The 16,000-nt window shown below is 42.1% G+C and overlaps 1 protein-coding gene across 19 annotated transcripts in view; it reads right to left on the reverse strand.

Moving 5' to 3' along the window:
• The window catches only part of LOC137430027 (solute carrier family 2, facilitated glucose transporter member 1), a 179,528-nt gene that overhangs the window by 91,246 nt on the left and 72,282 nt on the right, over window positions 1–16,000 (reverse strand). For 16 of the 19 annotated variants that reach the window (XM_078780070.1, XM_078780080.1, XM_078780069.1 and 13 more), the window contains 5 exons: window positions 13,044–13,136; window positions 9,152–9,312; window positions 8,920–9,044; window positions 5,693–5,808; window positions 3,874–4,036 (listed from right to left, as the gene is read on the reverse strand). In XM_078780070.1, coding sequence (XP_078636196.1) covers window positions 3,874–4,036; window positions 5,693–5,808; window positions 8,920–9,044; window positions 9,152–9,312; window positions 13,044–13,136 — 658 coding nt within the window. The remainder of the gene's footprint in view (window positions 1–3,873; window positions 4,037–5,692; window positions 5,809–8,919; window positions 9,045–9,151; window positions 9,313–13,043; window positions 13,137–16,000) is intronic. The other 3 variants (XM_078780084.1, XM_078780083.1, XM_078780085.1) reach the window with 1 other exon arrangement.

Below are 16,000 nucleotides of genomic sequence, written 5' to 3' on the forward strand. Positions count from 1 at the left end.
AAAGAGAATGTAAAAAATAAACTGGTTTTATTAAGTGTATTTACCTTGAAGATCAGACGAAGATGCTGGCGGAGGTGGAGGAGATAGCTTTTGCCTTTTTCGCCACACTTTCCTCGCTTTCACTTGCAGGGCGTTTCAATAAAAACCTGTCCAAGGAGGTTTGTTTCTTACTCCCTTTCAAAATGTTTCGAAAATGAGTGAGGCAAGTGTCGTTACACAGCGCCAACTCACGACCTGTTGCAACTTTTTCAGGGTGTTTCTTTTCAATAAACTCTGAAATTTTCTCCCACATTCCCAACATTTCCTTAATCTCACTTGTAGCGATAACCACCTCCGCCTCTGGCTCCTCCACGTTAATTTCCTGCAAAACCTCCATATTCTGCTGCTGCTGTAGCTTCTTTAATTCCTCCGTTGTCAGTTCCTCGTTGTGCTTCTCGACGAGGTCGTTAACGTCTTCTTCATTCACTTGCAGGCCCATGGACTTTCCGAGGGACACAATCTCCTCCACCACTAACACTTCAGGTTTGAATCCTTCGAAGTCCCTTTCGGACACAACCTCAGGCCACAGCTTCTTCCATGCAGAGTTTAAGGTCCTCCATGTAACACCCTGCCAGGCCATGTCGATAATTCTGAGGCAGGTCACGATATTGTAGTGATCCTTCCAGAACTCTCGAAGGGTGAGGTTTGTGCTCTCCGTAACCTCAAAGCAGCGCCGGAACAGGTGCTTGGTGAAGAGCTTTTTGAAATTTGAAATCACCTGCTGGTCCATGGGCTGCAGGATAGGGGTGGTGTTGGCTGGAAGGTAGAGGACCTTAATAAACTTAAATTCTTCAAGGATGTCGTCTTCGAGGTTTGGTGGGTGTGCGGGAGCATTGTCAAGGACGAGAAGGGCTTGCAGGGGTAGGTTATTTTCCAAAAGGTACTTCTTGATGGCAGGACCAAAGACCAGGTTTACCCACTCCACAAAGAACTGCCTTGTGACCCACGCCTTTGCGTTTGCTCTCCACATAACCTGCAGTTTTTCTTTAAGTATCTTATGAGACTTAAAGGCTCTGGGGTTTTCAGAGTGATATACGAGTAGCGGCTTAATCTTGCAGTCACCACTCGCATTCGCGCACAGTGCAAGGGTTAACCTATCCTTCATGGGTTTGTGGCCTGGCATGCTCTTCTCCTCTGCCGTTATATACGTCCTCCTCGGCATCTTTTTCCAGAAGAGCCCTGTCTCGTCACAGTTGAAGATTTGCTGGGGGATGTATCCTTCGGCTTCTATCAGTTCGGAAAAAGTTATAATAAAATCTTCAGCTGCCTTCACATCCGAGCTTGCTGCCTCACCATGCCTGACGACGGAGTGAATGCCGGTCCTCTTCTTAAAATTATCAAACCATCCCCGACTGGCTTTGAATGACTCTTCCGATGCCTCGTCCGTTGATGTTCCCGCCACCTGCTGCACCAAATCCCCGTAAATGTCTCGTGCCTTCTCACACATGATGCTCTCGGTCACGGTATCTCCTGCGAGCTGCTTCTCCGTCAACCACACAAACAACAACTTCTCCATCTCTTCATGGATAGAGGTCCGGAGCTTTGAAATAATCGTAACGCCCTTGGCTGGCGTTATAGCCTTTATCGACTCCTTCTGCTTCAAAATCGTACATATCGTAGAAGTACTACGATCGTACTGCCTCGCCAAGTCGACAACACGCACACCTCGCTCATGTTTTTCGACGATTGCGTGTTTTATATCCAAGCACATCATCCTCTTCTTCTTCTCAGTACTGCCCTTGGCACTCAATTTCTTAGGACCCATGGTTAAAACTAAAATTTTCCAAAATAACAAAAATGCGAAAACAAAGCAGCAGCGATATACGGCAGAGATGCTTGCACGGCAAGATAACCACGTGACCTGAACGCTCGTTGGGCCACCTCGTAACTCAGATCTCGGCTCGCATCACAAAGCAAAAAACCGCCCGAGCGACGGCTCGTATCTCGGAAAACTCGTAAGTTGGTGCACTCGTAAGTCAAGGTTTCACTGTATATATATATATATATATATATATATATATATATATATATATATATATATATATATATATATATATATATATATATATATATATATATATATATATATATAGATTATTCAGTATTGAAATATATGTACTTTTTGACTTTTTGTATTGTTTTATTCAACAACTAGCAGGAGTACCTGGTATAGCCAGTGATGTTCCAATCCTGTTGACATTTTGAAGAAATCAATTTTTTTTTTCTATTCCTCCACTTTATGAGTTGAATGTATTTGTAGTGAAATTATACCAAGGTGAACCCAGGGGTGCTCGCTACGGAAGAGGGGCGTCTATAAGACCCGGAGCGACCGGGGCGCGCGGACACTTCAGCGGAACTCACTGTGACATTATCCAGTAGTCTGAATGGTATGTACGCCCCAAATGCTGCGCTGACAATGCGCTGCGCTAACCATTGTTATATTGAATTAACCTTTGCTGCTCGTGATATGCTCTGATTTGATGCCTGTTGCATGCATGTATTCTTGCAGGTTGTACTACAGATCTAAATGATATTAAACCTACCCAGAGGTCAAGTCGTGTCTGAGCTTGATTTTCACGACAGTATTCATTTGAGTTGGATTATGAATCAACATATTTGCTGAAACTTGAAATTACAATCTAGTACTTGCAACTTCAATTCCTGCTGCCACTAGGAAGGCAAAGGCAAACCACTGCAAGACTCCTTTGGTATCAAGCAAACAGCAATCTTACTATAATTCACCAAATGTCCGTCCTTTCGAAAGTACCGCAAAAACGGCTGAACCGATCGCAACGATATTTTGGGTGGGTAATCCTGGGATTTCCTGGAGTAAAATAGGCTATATTGTTTTTCCAATTTCAGCTTTGGCCTCCAGCATTTTCAGGTTTGGATTCCCGCATAACGTTATTTTCCCGGGTGCCGCACAAACGGCTGAACCAATCGCTGCACGGCTGCACCGATCGGCTGCACCGATCGGACTCGGTGACCTTGGACAAAGACCTTTTATAAGGACATGGGTTGAATCCCTGCTTGAGAGAATGCCAACCCCCTCCCCACCATCACGATGGTCTCTCCAACTCCCAATCCCACGAGATATGCGGAAAGGATGACCCAAAACCAATTATCTTCTTTTTGATTCATATATAAACATCATGAAAAGTAAATAATGACCTCAGCCAAAATTCAAACGATGTGGGTTTAATCTCCACCAGAGAATTCCACATAGCTATTTGGGCGGTGTATACGCTAACAGATCGCTGTCTTCATCGATCTTGCCAAGGCCGTAACACCTATCGGCTCAAAATCCTTTTAACTGTTGACTTGGTAGTTTTTACAATGAAGGAAACAGGAACAATGTTGTTAAAAGTTTATTTTGTGATTAATTTGTGTTTGGAGTTATGTTGTTTGGAATGAAAAAGAGATATCGAGTTCAAGTAAATGACATGCCGTGATGGTTTCTACTTTCTAAACGTGAACTTCGCGGATCGCCATATGCAGATTCGCCACGGACCCACGGTCGATGTTTCTATACGTGAACGTACCCGTTTGTTTGCGAACGGGTACGTTTTTCATGGAAGTCTTTCACGAACTTGCTGTCCATGTCTGACGTGTGACTGAGGGTGCTACAGGAATGTGGAATTTATTGGTTTCATGCTTTAGCATTCGCCGTATCTGCATTGCCTGTTTGCTTCTGGCCTCCCACTCGTGCATAGCACAGGTATCTCACTAGTTGTAACAAATGGTAAATTGGATGGAATGATCAATTTAACGAATCAGCAGTCTTGCACATATTCACTCTTAGAATATTTCATTAATCTGCTTAATTATACATACCTTTGTTTGCTTCATTCTTCTTGCCGAGGTTGATGAAAAGAAAGCGAGGGCTATACACACAAAAATACATTAGAAAAACCTGAAGAAGGGATGGAAATGCAGTGAAACCAAGGAGCAGTGGCCACATTCTTTCACTCCCCATCAACCATTCAAGGCCCAAAATCTACCAAAAGGGGAAGAACAGAAAAATAGGCAGCTATGTGTGTTAAATGAGACGAATATATAAATATAATGCAACTGATGAAACCAAGAGTCAATGTTTACAATGAAAGAGGAGAGCAGAGTTGAGTTATTGCAGATCAGTTGGTGTCACAGGAAAATGATGCTAACACGAGAGGAAGGGTACATGGCACTGCAGTTGTTTCAGAGAATAAGCAGTTTAGGAGAACTATGGCAAGAAAAAGAAAGTGCCCACTGCCAGACTGTTCATGGCACCTCCTTCTGCCTGCATGTGCAACTTTATGCAATTATGGCAAACTTCACTTTCTGCCAGTGAGCAGTCCAAGCTCTACCCCTCTCCTGGCTGAGGTAGTGATGCACTGCATTGGTTGCTCACAAGTAGATTCAAATAAAATACTATTACTGAAGTCGAAGTAACCCGATCTTGATCAGGTGACACAACATGTCCCATTATATAAGCCTCTATAAGCATTCTTCGATAAGCCTATAATAACTGAAATGTTAGGCTTTGCTTGATGTAGGTAGCGATACAATTTTTGCGGCGTTAAATGGCCACAACCAGAATGAGCTTAAAACCACAAGCATCCATCGTGTCTTTGATGTGCATTTTTTGCTGCGAAGTAACATCAATACTGTGGTATTGAAGATTCTATGAAATTAAGACCTTCCACGTTCTGTTAATAAATGTATTGGCTTGCGTCTGTGGTTTGAAACAATTTATGGCACCATAAAAATTGCCTTTTTGGAGTGGAATTTGCTCTTCAGCCTCTTTTGATGACCATGGACACAATTTGTTCCACGTCATAGGTGGACTGCATGATTGGATTACATCCCTTACTCACTGTATTGATGGATTCTATAATCTTTCTCATTAGTTGCAAAGTTATTGTGTGTCAATGAGTTGTTGAAAACTGTGAAGGTATGTCATGTAGCCCTGCAATTATCAAACACAGAACCACTCTCTGAGCACCATTCATCATAACGAGATAACAAAAAGACTGCAATGATCAAGAATAAGTAATGGTGCAGATGATGAAGTGGGAATTTGAAATTTGATCAAGATACCAGTAAAAATAGATTGCACCATGGCATATTTCTAACTTACACAATTAAGTACTGGAACAAGATAACCAGCTTAACTTCCCATCGAGGTATTCTATACCTTAAATGCACGCCTGCAGAGCAGCAGAATAAGAGTTTGGCATGACATCATATACTACTATTCCCAACGTATATTTGAATAATGTACGATGAAGGACTGAATCATTTGTTTATTGCCTTGTATAAAGTTTGGTGATTAACTCATGTTGGTTTAAATTCCTTCGATTAAAAAAGAAAACCCCAAAAAAAACGAGCTAGTTCGTTACAATCAAATTAACAAGCTCACTGAATATTCATGGTAAAACAGCATTGAACTTGACGAACAAGGAATAAATGAGGGAAATGTCAACATAGGTCGTCACATTTATCAGTGGATAAAAACAAGCAATAAAACCTGGATCAAGCCACATCTATACAAAGCAGTTAAATCGTTTTACAACTTCTACCAAATGACTTTCAATTTTTTCACTCCAAAGTGTATTTTGCCCTTTTATAAATCATTCACCAATAATGATAAAGATTTTTTTAAATGAAATACCTGTGCTACAAAAATGCCAACAACAGCAGAAATCTGATGTATGGATCCAATCGCTCCACGAAATGAAGTTGATGAAATCTCACCAAGATACAGTGGCACCAACCCTGTCACGAGACCTGTGGAACATGTTTCAAGTAAGTACAACAGAGGAACCGATTGATATATCAGCAACATTGGAAAGGCAATGGGAAGACTTTATTGGGGACAGCATTACTTCATAAAGCAAAAAATAAATAAAAATAAAGCCCGCTTGGAGTTTCAAAAAAGCACATAAAGGACTCTCAGACTGTGAAAAACAAGCTTCTGTGGGCTTTCACGTGTCTTTCACTGAGGAGAGGCTTCCGTCTGGGCACTCTGCCATAAATCCCAGATCGGTAGAGTGTTGCAGTGATGGTTGTCCTTCTGGAAGTTTCTCCCATCTCCACACAGGATCTCTGGAGCTCAGCCAGAGTGACCATCAGGTCCTTGGTCTCCTCTCTTACCAAGGCCCTTCTCCCCCGATTGCTCAGTTTGGCCGGGCGGCCAGCTCTAGGAAGAGTCCTAGTTGTTCCAAACTTCTTCCATTTAAGAATTACTAGGGCATGCCCGTACGTGGGTGCAATGCCCGTACGTGGGTACGTGGGTACGTGGGTGCGAGTACGGTGACAATCCCCCCCCCTCTATTTACATGAAATGGTTTGGTCCATGAAATGTTTTGGTCCATTCGCAACGCCAAAGCGAACGGCGAACGCTTTACATGAAATGGTTTGGTCCATGAAATGTTTTGGTCCATTCGCAACGCCAAAGCGAACGGCGAACGGCTTGCGAGTACAGTGACAATCCCCCCCCTCTATTTACATGAAATGGTTTTAATTAGTTTTAAAACATAGTTTAACGCCAACATAGCGGCAACATAGTTTGCCAACGTGAAATAAATGAATACGCTCTCAAATGTGCCGTCCGAGGCAGAGTGTGTTCGCCACGTTCGGCACACGCGATAGCTCGCTGCTCTCTGATTGGTTGAATCGTTTTTCGGACATAGCTCGGTAAGTACTTGTCCGATTAATATGAAACCTTGAAAAGGCACATCCTCGGGTCCCCAGCAATATACCTGGCAAGTTTAAAGTATATCGGACCCGTGGTTGTCGAGAAACAGCGGTCACAAACAAACATACAAACATACAAACATACACACACACAGAGATTAGCGGAATTATAGATAGATGGAGGCCACTGTGCTCTTGGGAACCTTCAATGCAGCAGAAATTTTTTTGTAGGCTTCCCCAGATCTGTGCCTCGATACAATCCTGTCTCTGAGCTCTGCAGGCAGTTCCTTCGACCTCATGGCTTGGTTTTTGCTCTGATATGCATTGTCAGCTGTGAGAGCTCATATGGACAGGTGTGTGCCTTTCCAAATCATGTCCAATCAATTGAATTTACCACAGGTGGACTCCAATCAAGGTGTAGAAACATCTCAAAGATGATCAAGAGAAATGGGAGGCACCTGACCTAAATTTCAAGTGTCATAGCAAAGGGTATGAATACTTATGTAAATGTGATATTTCAGTTTTTTCTTTTTAATAAATTTGCAAAACGTTCTAAAATCCTGTTTTATCTTTGTCATTATTGGGTATTGAGTGTAGATTGATGAGGGAAAAAATGAATTTAAACGATTTCAGCATAAGGCTGCAATATAACAAAATGTGAAAAAAAGTGAAGGCGTCTGAATACTTTCTGAATGCACTGTATAATCACCTCAACATTTTTGAGCAATGGAGCTATGTGGTTAAGAGCAGCTGCTGCCAGAATCCTGACCAAAAGGTGGCGCCTGGCATGCACTCATTTTAATGGTATGATGACACGTACCATTTACTAATACAGAGCGTTGGGGCTGCCGCAGTAGTTTCTTGGTATAAGTCACTGGTTGGCTCGGCGTTAGGACTAGGCGTTAGGGCTAGGCATTAGGCATCTTTGTTTCTTTCACATTTCTTTTCTACTTTTTCACATTTCTCTTTTATTCATTCTAATTATTGCTTGTTCTTTCTTTTTCTCTTTCTTCATCTATCTGACCAAGGAGAAGTGAATTATTGCAGAGATTTTTCTGGAAGGTTCACTTGGCTGCGCCTGGATGGGTTTTCTGGTAGAGTAGCGGCTGAAACCGGAATCCTATCCAGGTTCCTCCTGATGACTCAATCTTTGCTTATTCGGGTTCCTTCTGATGACTCCAATGTAGTATTTGGTTTCCCATTTTATTATGCTGGGGTGTTTGCCATTCCGTTCCTAGCAAACAATCAGGGATGATATTTGGGTTTGGAAATGCATTGCGGCTCTGAAGATATTACGTTTTTGACCGAATTTGAAAATATGGCTCCTCTTATTTGGGTCGCCGACTCCTGGGCAAGGGTGAGGGGTAAGCTCACAGATTTTGGAGTGAGGGGAAGCTTGGTGAATGTGGGGTGAGGGAGGATGCAGAAAGAGGGGACATGAAGTGGAGGGATGCAGAAGAGGGGGACACGTAGAAGGAGCAAGTTGGTAGGTCGCAGGTTTGTAGCAGATGTGGGAGATGGTACTGACACCATTAACGAACATGAAGGGGATTTGATTGTTGTGTGCAGACAACCTATGGAACCTGGAATTCTCATGGTTCCCAAATTTAACACTGAGAAAAGATCATGGGATGGGAGGAATGGTTTTTGTTGAAGGCATGGAGAAAGGTCGTGCTACAGGAATGGAAGGAGGTTTGATGGACCAAGCGCTTAGGTGAGACAGGTTTGGAAAATATGCTTTGTGAAGAAAAGGAGGAGGAATAGATTGTGATGAAGAATAAGAACATGTGGGTACTCATGAGGGAGAAATAATGGAAGTGAAGCATTTTAATATATTTTTTAAAGTCTTCAAAGGAAGAAGCTTTTCCTTCAATGAAGATTCAGTTTGGAGTTATTGAAACGGTGCTGTCTTGACTCTGTTTTCTAAGCAGAATAAAAAAGACAATGTTGCAAGGTCTAATATGAGGTGGTAATGCAATGGTGATTGGCACTGTAACACGAGCTTGTAGAGTCGACAGAAACAAATTGTTAGTTGGGAATACTCTTTTCACCATGAACCATGTATGACCTAATGTTATGACTTCCACCAATCGTCTGGTCTAAAATAATCTCCAGGTCGTCTCCAAACAGATATCCATTCACATTACTTCCGTCATAAATGTACAACATAAAAATTGTTTGATTCTAATGATTTTTACTCACCGCAGTGGAGGCCAATGAAGAACCGCCCGACAATAAGGATTTCAAGTGAAGATGCTATTTTCGAAAAGCCCATTAAAAATCCAGCTAGAATAGCCAAGATGGTGTTTACCCACATTCCATTCTTTCTGCATACACAAATCATGCCAAAGAGAGCCTTATAACAACAGCTACATCATCCCTTACTCAAGCAGAAACAAATAAATGGAAAAATTAAAATAGTGTCTGCCTGTACCTGCCCAAACGAGTAGCAAGAGGATTAACAGCAAATGAACCCAGCATGCCACCAACAGGGAAAATGGCAACTGAAAGAGACCATAGTGAAAGAAGAGTGTCCTGATTGATTGGTTCTTTGTAACGTTCAATCCAGGTCTTATTGTAAAAGTCCTCAATAATCTGCAAACACATCGCAATGCATTGCATTATTAGGCACAAGTCAGTATTTTATTGAAATTATCCTTTCTTGCCCAGATCTATCAAACTAATGTGACAAAATCCGTGTTTCCTCGAAGGGAAAAATAACAAATTCCCATCAGCGATTTCATTTAACAACAAGAACAATTAATAGATTCCCATTAAATGGTTTTTGTTTGGTTTGTTTTTGTATACAAGATCGAGGCTCGTGAAAGAGCTAACATTAATCACACAAAAAGTCAAACCGACACATAAAACACAAAATAAGGGGAGCGGTAGACATGATGGGGAGAGAGGGGGAAGGACACAAACACAACATTTGAGAGCAGGGACATCGGGAGATCTGTGGGAGGGAGAGGGCTTGGGGGGAGGTGGAAGGTGGGAGAGGTATAAAACATATGGACACTGCAAGGACTTCCAGGAAAGAAGTTGGAATTTCAAAAAAGTGGACCTGGGGTGAATTAGCGGGGGTAGAAAAGATCAAGGTTTTGGATGGGGGAAGATAAGAGATGGTGGTGAACAGCTGTTTTAAAGACCTGGAGGGAGGAGTGGGATCGAAGGGAGTGGGGGAGTTTGTTCCAGAGGCGGGAGAAAAGGGTAATGAAAGCGTGAAGGTGAGCAGAGAGTCTTGATATTGGCAGTTTAACCATAAGAGGGTTGCTGGCAGATCTTGTGCGACCTGTAGGAATATTTGGGGGACAGAGCACAGAGAGAGCTGGGGGGGCAAGGCCGGAGAGGAGTCGGTAGAAGACAGAAAGACCACCAACCTGCCTGCGGTGAGTGAGTGAAAGGCCCTCGGAGGTTTTTGTGGTCTTCCCACAAAAACATCTCTTCCTCATTAAAATTGACACTCTTCAAAATAATGGTGGAATCGGTTGACTTCAAAAAACAAAACTGCATAATGATTTTATGAAACATTATCATAAATAAATATGAAGGACCTTAACAACGTTATTTGACACAGAAGTGAACATAATACATTCACAAACTACGTACATGCCAACCTAAGGCTGTCCTCCATTCAATGGCCAAAAACACCTGGGGCGGAATGTCAACAACCATCTCGGCCAGCTTGAAAATCAAAATAGGTGGAATCACAACAATAATCGTGGTGTAAAAGCCCTAAATTTGGTTGTTTTCCCTGAAACTTGAGAATATTCCCTGAACCATGATGACATTAGGTGAAGGTTGGATTGATTGGATTGGTCAGTTTGTGAAAAAATGTTATCTCACCACTTCCCACATCGTGCTTGCAGATCTTGAAGAAGTTCAGTACTTAAAACTTTTGGGCATCACTGTCAGCCATGATTTTTTGGACAAACCACAAATTTAAGTTTATCTTCAAAGCCAGCTGCCGGCTGGGCATTCTCCCTCATGCAAAGTCTTTCCTCGACACAAGAACTTTTATCTACCTACAAGGCAGCCCTTTATCCACAACTTGATGGAGTACTGCTCACATCTTTGGGCGGGCGTCCAACTTGATGCAATGGAAACCAAGTCCTTCAGAAACATTGGAACATCCCTGTCACTTTCACATTGCAAACATAACACTTGATGCGACACTGCCTCGTTTCTAGTCTTGTACCTTCTGTCCTTTCCATGCTCTGCCCTTTCCCCTCTAACCCTCACCACTCTTCCCCCACTCTAGGTTTCTGCAGGGAGCATGTGATATGCCAATAACCCTCCTATATGAAACTCGACAAAGTCGCCGGAGGCATTATGTTTTCTGGTTGTCTGTCCGTCCGTACGGGCTAAACCTCGTTTTTCTCAGCTACCATATGTCCGATTGAGACGAAACTTTCAGGGTAGGAGAGACACCCATGCACAATGTTTTTATGATAATTGTGACGTCATAGGCCACGTTGTGTGGCAGCCATTTTGGATTAAAAGCAAATAATTTTAAAAATATTTCTCGGAAACCGCTGAATGGAAAAATTTGAAACTTGGCACATTGTCAAGTACCCCCAATGGGGAACAAAAGCATGATAATGATGACATCAGAGGTGAAGTGGTATCCCAGCCAAAAATGTTTTAATCGAATTCCTTATCCTAAAAATCTGAAATTGCATGCACATGATCTATCACCCATTTGTATTGAAATATTAAATTTATGACATCATAGGTCACATGGTTTGGCAGCCATATTGGATTTAAGGAAAATATTAAATAATTCTATCTCTGAAACCGCTCACCCTATCGATGCAAAATTTTACAAATATCATCTTACAGCACTGTTGCATATCGGTTGAAAATGATGATGTCATAGGTCACGTGGTTTGGCAACATCTTGGATAGAAAAACGAACCTTATCCAATCAACACGAAACTTCACAAACGTGATCCCCTACCCATGCATATGCAGAGTGATGACATCTACCCGTTGTGGGACTATGTGGAGACATATTGGCGACACGGTTGCATTGTTCTAGTTTTTTTCATGATCTTATAGACTATAGAGGGTCAATGCTTTTCATGCATTAACCCTCCACAAGTCCACCTCTTTCCAGGTTACAGGGTTTCTGCCCACTCTCACCGACTTGATATTCCATTTCTACTTCCTCTTCTTAAATTTTCCCTTGCACTTCTGTGATTGAGAGTTTGCAGCTGCATCCAGCTTGTTTACCCCCTGTGACTGACCTCCTCTCCTTGCTCTCATTCTCTCACATGTCCTTTATTCCTCCAAGTCTACTTCTGTTTTTTCCTTCCACCCTGCTATTGTTGGGTTTATTACATCTGCCAGCGAAGGTGGATGGAGGTTATGTTTTCACTCCTGCCTGTTTGTTTGTGTCTATCTGTTTGCCTGTGAACAAGATATCTCAAAAAGTGCTAAAACCGATATATAGCACAATATCTCAAAACGTTATGGACGCATATGGACAAAACTTGGTGGACAGGTTGGGTGTGTGACAAGACCGAATCGAGTCGATTTTGGTGAAGATCTGAATATGGATTCAGATACAAGAATTATTCATTTTTTAAAGTGATTTTTCACCATTGAGAGATTGGGTGCAAAGCAATATATAACATGCTATTTAAAAACGTTGTCGACAAGTTATGACGAAACTTGGGGGATGAGTTGGTTAGGTGACAAGAACAAGCCGATTCGATTTTGGTTCAGGTCCGAATCCAGATCCGGCCTATCAGTGGGCCTATCCGGCCTATCAGTGGGATACAAAACAAACTGTTCAACCAAGCGGAGGGATGCGCTCTGACGAGCACCATTCTAGTTTTCGTTCTGTGTTCTTACTTCTCCAAAAACTTAGACTCTGTACTATATATAAAATATACTTGTTCTCTTTTCATGAAGGAGCTTTCAAAATATACTTTTCATGGAGCCTGGTGTTGGCTTAGTGGTTAGGGTGCCGGCTTGGGATCCTAGGATCCTGGCTTCGAATCCCGGTCGATCGCTAAATTAACACCAGGGGGGTTGACTCAGCCTGTCATCCTTCCGAGGTCGGCAAATTGAGTACCAGCTGGCTGGGATGAATGTTCCCGGTGTGTACCCCGATTTAGAATAGGTACACCGTATCCCTGCGCATCGTAAGAGGCGACTCAGGGTTGGCGTCAGGAAGGGCATCCGGCCATAAAAACATTGCCTCAAACAGGGAACCATGATTGTCATGGGGCCCGCAAGGCTAACCCCTGCTCTAGCGGGGAAAATGGCCTTAAAACGATCATTCATTCATTCATATTTCTTTTCATGGAGGAACTCACCCTCTGTGGAGCATTGATGACACCAATGTTATATCCAAATTGAAACGACCCGATTGCAGCACCAATACATGAAAGCACCAGGACGCCTGTGACCTGCAGTGATGAAAGAAAAATTATTTAATCATGCCTTACACATGATTAATGAAAGCAACAGACTTCTGATGCATCCTCCTCTTTCTGTCAACAGCTGTAATTCCTCAGATACATAGGAATAATATTTATTTACAACTCAATGGTCCAGCATTATAACTTCCTGATTGTCCACAAATTATATTAATTATTTTACAAAGAACCTAATTCTTAAGTTTAATTAGGAATGTTTTTGGGACACAGGTTTACACCGGAATGTCCATGGTGAGTGGAAGTTGTTGGACCATCAAAACACCATCAATCCCAAATATTTGGCATTCTAATCCCTCCATAACCAGATATAATACTACTGCAGAAACTGGAAAGCTCACAAACTGCAACAAAAATCTGTCTATAGTGTGCTATATCATCATACTATAATTTGTAGGTCTGCTAGATTGACTTATATGCACTCTTGAATCACTGGACCGAATGATTTGAAAACTGGTGGTTGTAAAAATCAGTCCCAGGAGTTCAGGCTGGGAGGAGGAGCCCAATTCTGTGTACATTGCCTTCAGAAAGTATTCACACCCCTTCACTTTTTTCACATTTTGTTGTGTTACAGCCTGAATTTAAAAAAAAATTTTTGCCACTGATCTCCACATAATACCCAAATGTCAAAGTGGATTTAAAAAAAAAAATTTTTTTACATAATTAAATAAGAAATACAGAAATATCTAACTTAAGTATTCAACCCTCTGAGTCAATACTTTGCAGAAGTGCCTTGAGCAGTGATTACAGCTTTTAGCCTTCTTGGGTATGTCTGTAACAGCTTTGCACATCTGGATTTGTGGAGTTTTTCCCATTCTTCCATGCAGATTTGATCAAGCTCTGTCAAGATGGATGGGGAGCGTTGGTGACAGAAATCTTCAAGACTTTCCACAGATTCTCAATCGGATATCTGGGCTTTGGCTGGGCCACTCAAGAACTTTCGTGTTCTTGTTCTGAAGCCATTAGTGTGGCTTGAGCTGTATGCTTGGGGTCATTGTCCTGTTGGAACGTACATCTTCACTGCATTTGAAGGTCTTTTGCACTCTGAAGCAGGTTCTCCGAATAGATTTTCCTGTGTTTGGCTCCATTCATTGTTCCCTTTATCTTTACAAGTCTCCCAGTCCCTGCCACCAAAAAGCATCCCCATAGCATGATGCTGCCACCACAATGCTTCACAGTAGGGATGGTGTTACATGGGTGAAGAGCTGTGCCAGGTTTCCACCAGACGTAGCACTTTGCATTCAGGACAGAGTTCAATTTCTGTGTCATCAGACCACATAATATTTTGCCTCATACTCTCAAAGTCTTTCACATGCATTTTTGTAAACTCCAGGTATGCTGTCATGTGCCTTTTTGTCAGGAGTGGCTTCTGTCTGGCAACAGTTCCATAAATCACAGACTTGTGAAGGGTTGCAGAGAATGTTGGCCTTCTGGCAGATTCTCCCATCCCAGCCAAATAACTCTGTAGTTCTGTCATTGTGGTCATTGGGTTCTTGTTCACCTCCCTGATCAAGCCCCTTCTTGTCCAGTTTGGTCGGACGGCCAGCTCCAGGAAGAGTCTGGGTAATTCCATATTCTTTCCACTCCCTAATGATGGAGCTCACTGTGCTCTTGGGAACTTTCAACAATGTAGAAATTATTTTATAGCCGACCCCAGATAATTCTACGGCCAGTTCCTTGGATTTCATGGTGGAGTTTCTGCTCTGACATGCACTGCCAACGGTGGGACCTTGTGTGTTTCCAAGTCATGTCCAGTAAATTGCATTGGCCACAGGTAGACTCCAATCAAGTTGTACAGACATCTCAAGGATGATCAAAGGAAATTGGATGCACCTGAGGTAAATTTGGTATATCATAGCAAAGGGGTTGAATACTAATTGACTCAAGACAATTCAGCCCTTAATTTTTAATTATTTGATAAAAAAATTCCAAAAACAACATTCCACTTTGACATTATGGGGTAATATGTGCAGATCAGTGACAAAAAAGTCGATGAAATTCATTTTAAATTCAGGCTGTAAAACCACAAAATGTGAAAAAGTTAAGTGGTGTGAATACTTTCTGAAGGTACTGCAAATATGTACATCGTACCACCTTCCCAGTGAGAGGAGGTCATATATAATCATATTACATTTAAAATACACCTCTTCTGGGGGGGGGGATTGCCCAATCCATAATTCTGGGGGAATTAACCCATCGCCCCCCCCCACACCCCCCCCCCCCCCCGCCTACGAATGAACAATTAGTTAGTCACAGCCAAGCCTAAAAATAAAAAATAAAAAGCCTAAAATTGCAGGTACTTAAATGAGTTACAAAGGCATTTCTTTGTTTGCTGTCACCATGAAAAATGAAGTCACTGATTAACTTGACCATTGCCCCGAGACCCGCGAAAAAAATTGTGATTTCAGCATTCACAAGGAATTTTGTAATAAAAGGCTTAGCTAGTAATCTTTAACGGAATTGAAAGTCAAACAATGTGGGGGAGTATAAAGCATTGTGGGGGCATCAAAGCATAGTTGGGGTCGTTTGCCCCACCATTTCAAATAATGGGGTAGGGCAAGTGCCCCGAATTGCCCCCACCTCCCACTTTCAGCGTTGTTGAGTAAACATATGTACAAGGAACCGTTGACACAGGAGATAATTTAGCCTATCTCAGCTGGACTTTAACCACATGCCATTAGCTGCAGCAATTTACTTGGCTTTTATTTCATAACGCCATTCTCCATACGAACATAATCGCACTTAGGATCTATACCCCTTGGATCCATAACCCCATTTCATCTCTCGGCATGGAATTTTTAAACATAGTATATGCACATAACAGGGCCTATATGATA

Source organism: Myxine glutinosa, chromosome 6, assembly GCF_964187855.1.
Source record: "Myxine glutinosa chromosome 6, kmMyxGlut1.1, whole genome shotgun sequence".
Taxonomy (NCBI): domain Eukaryota; kingdom Metazoa; phylum Chordata; class Myxini; order Myxiniformes; family Myxinidae; genus Myxine; species Myxine glutinosa.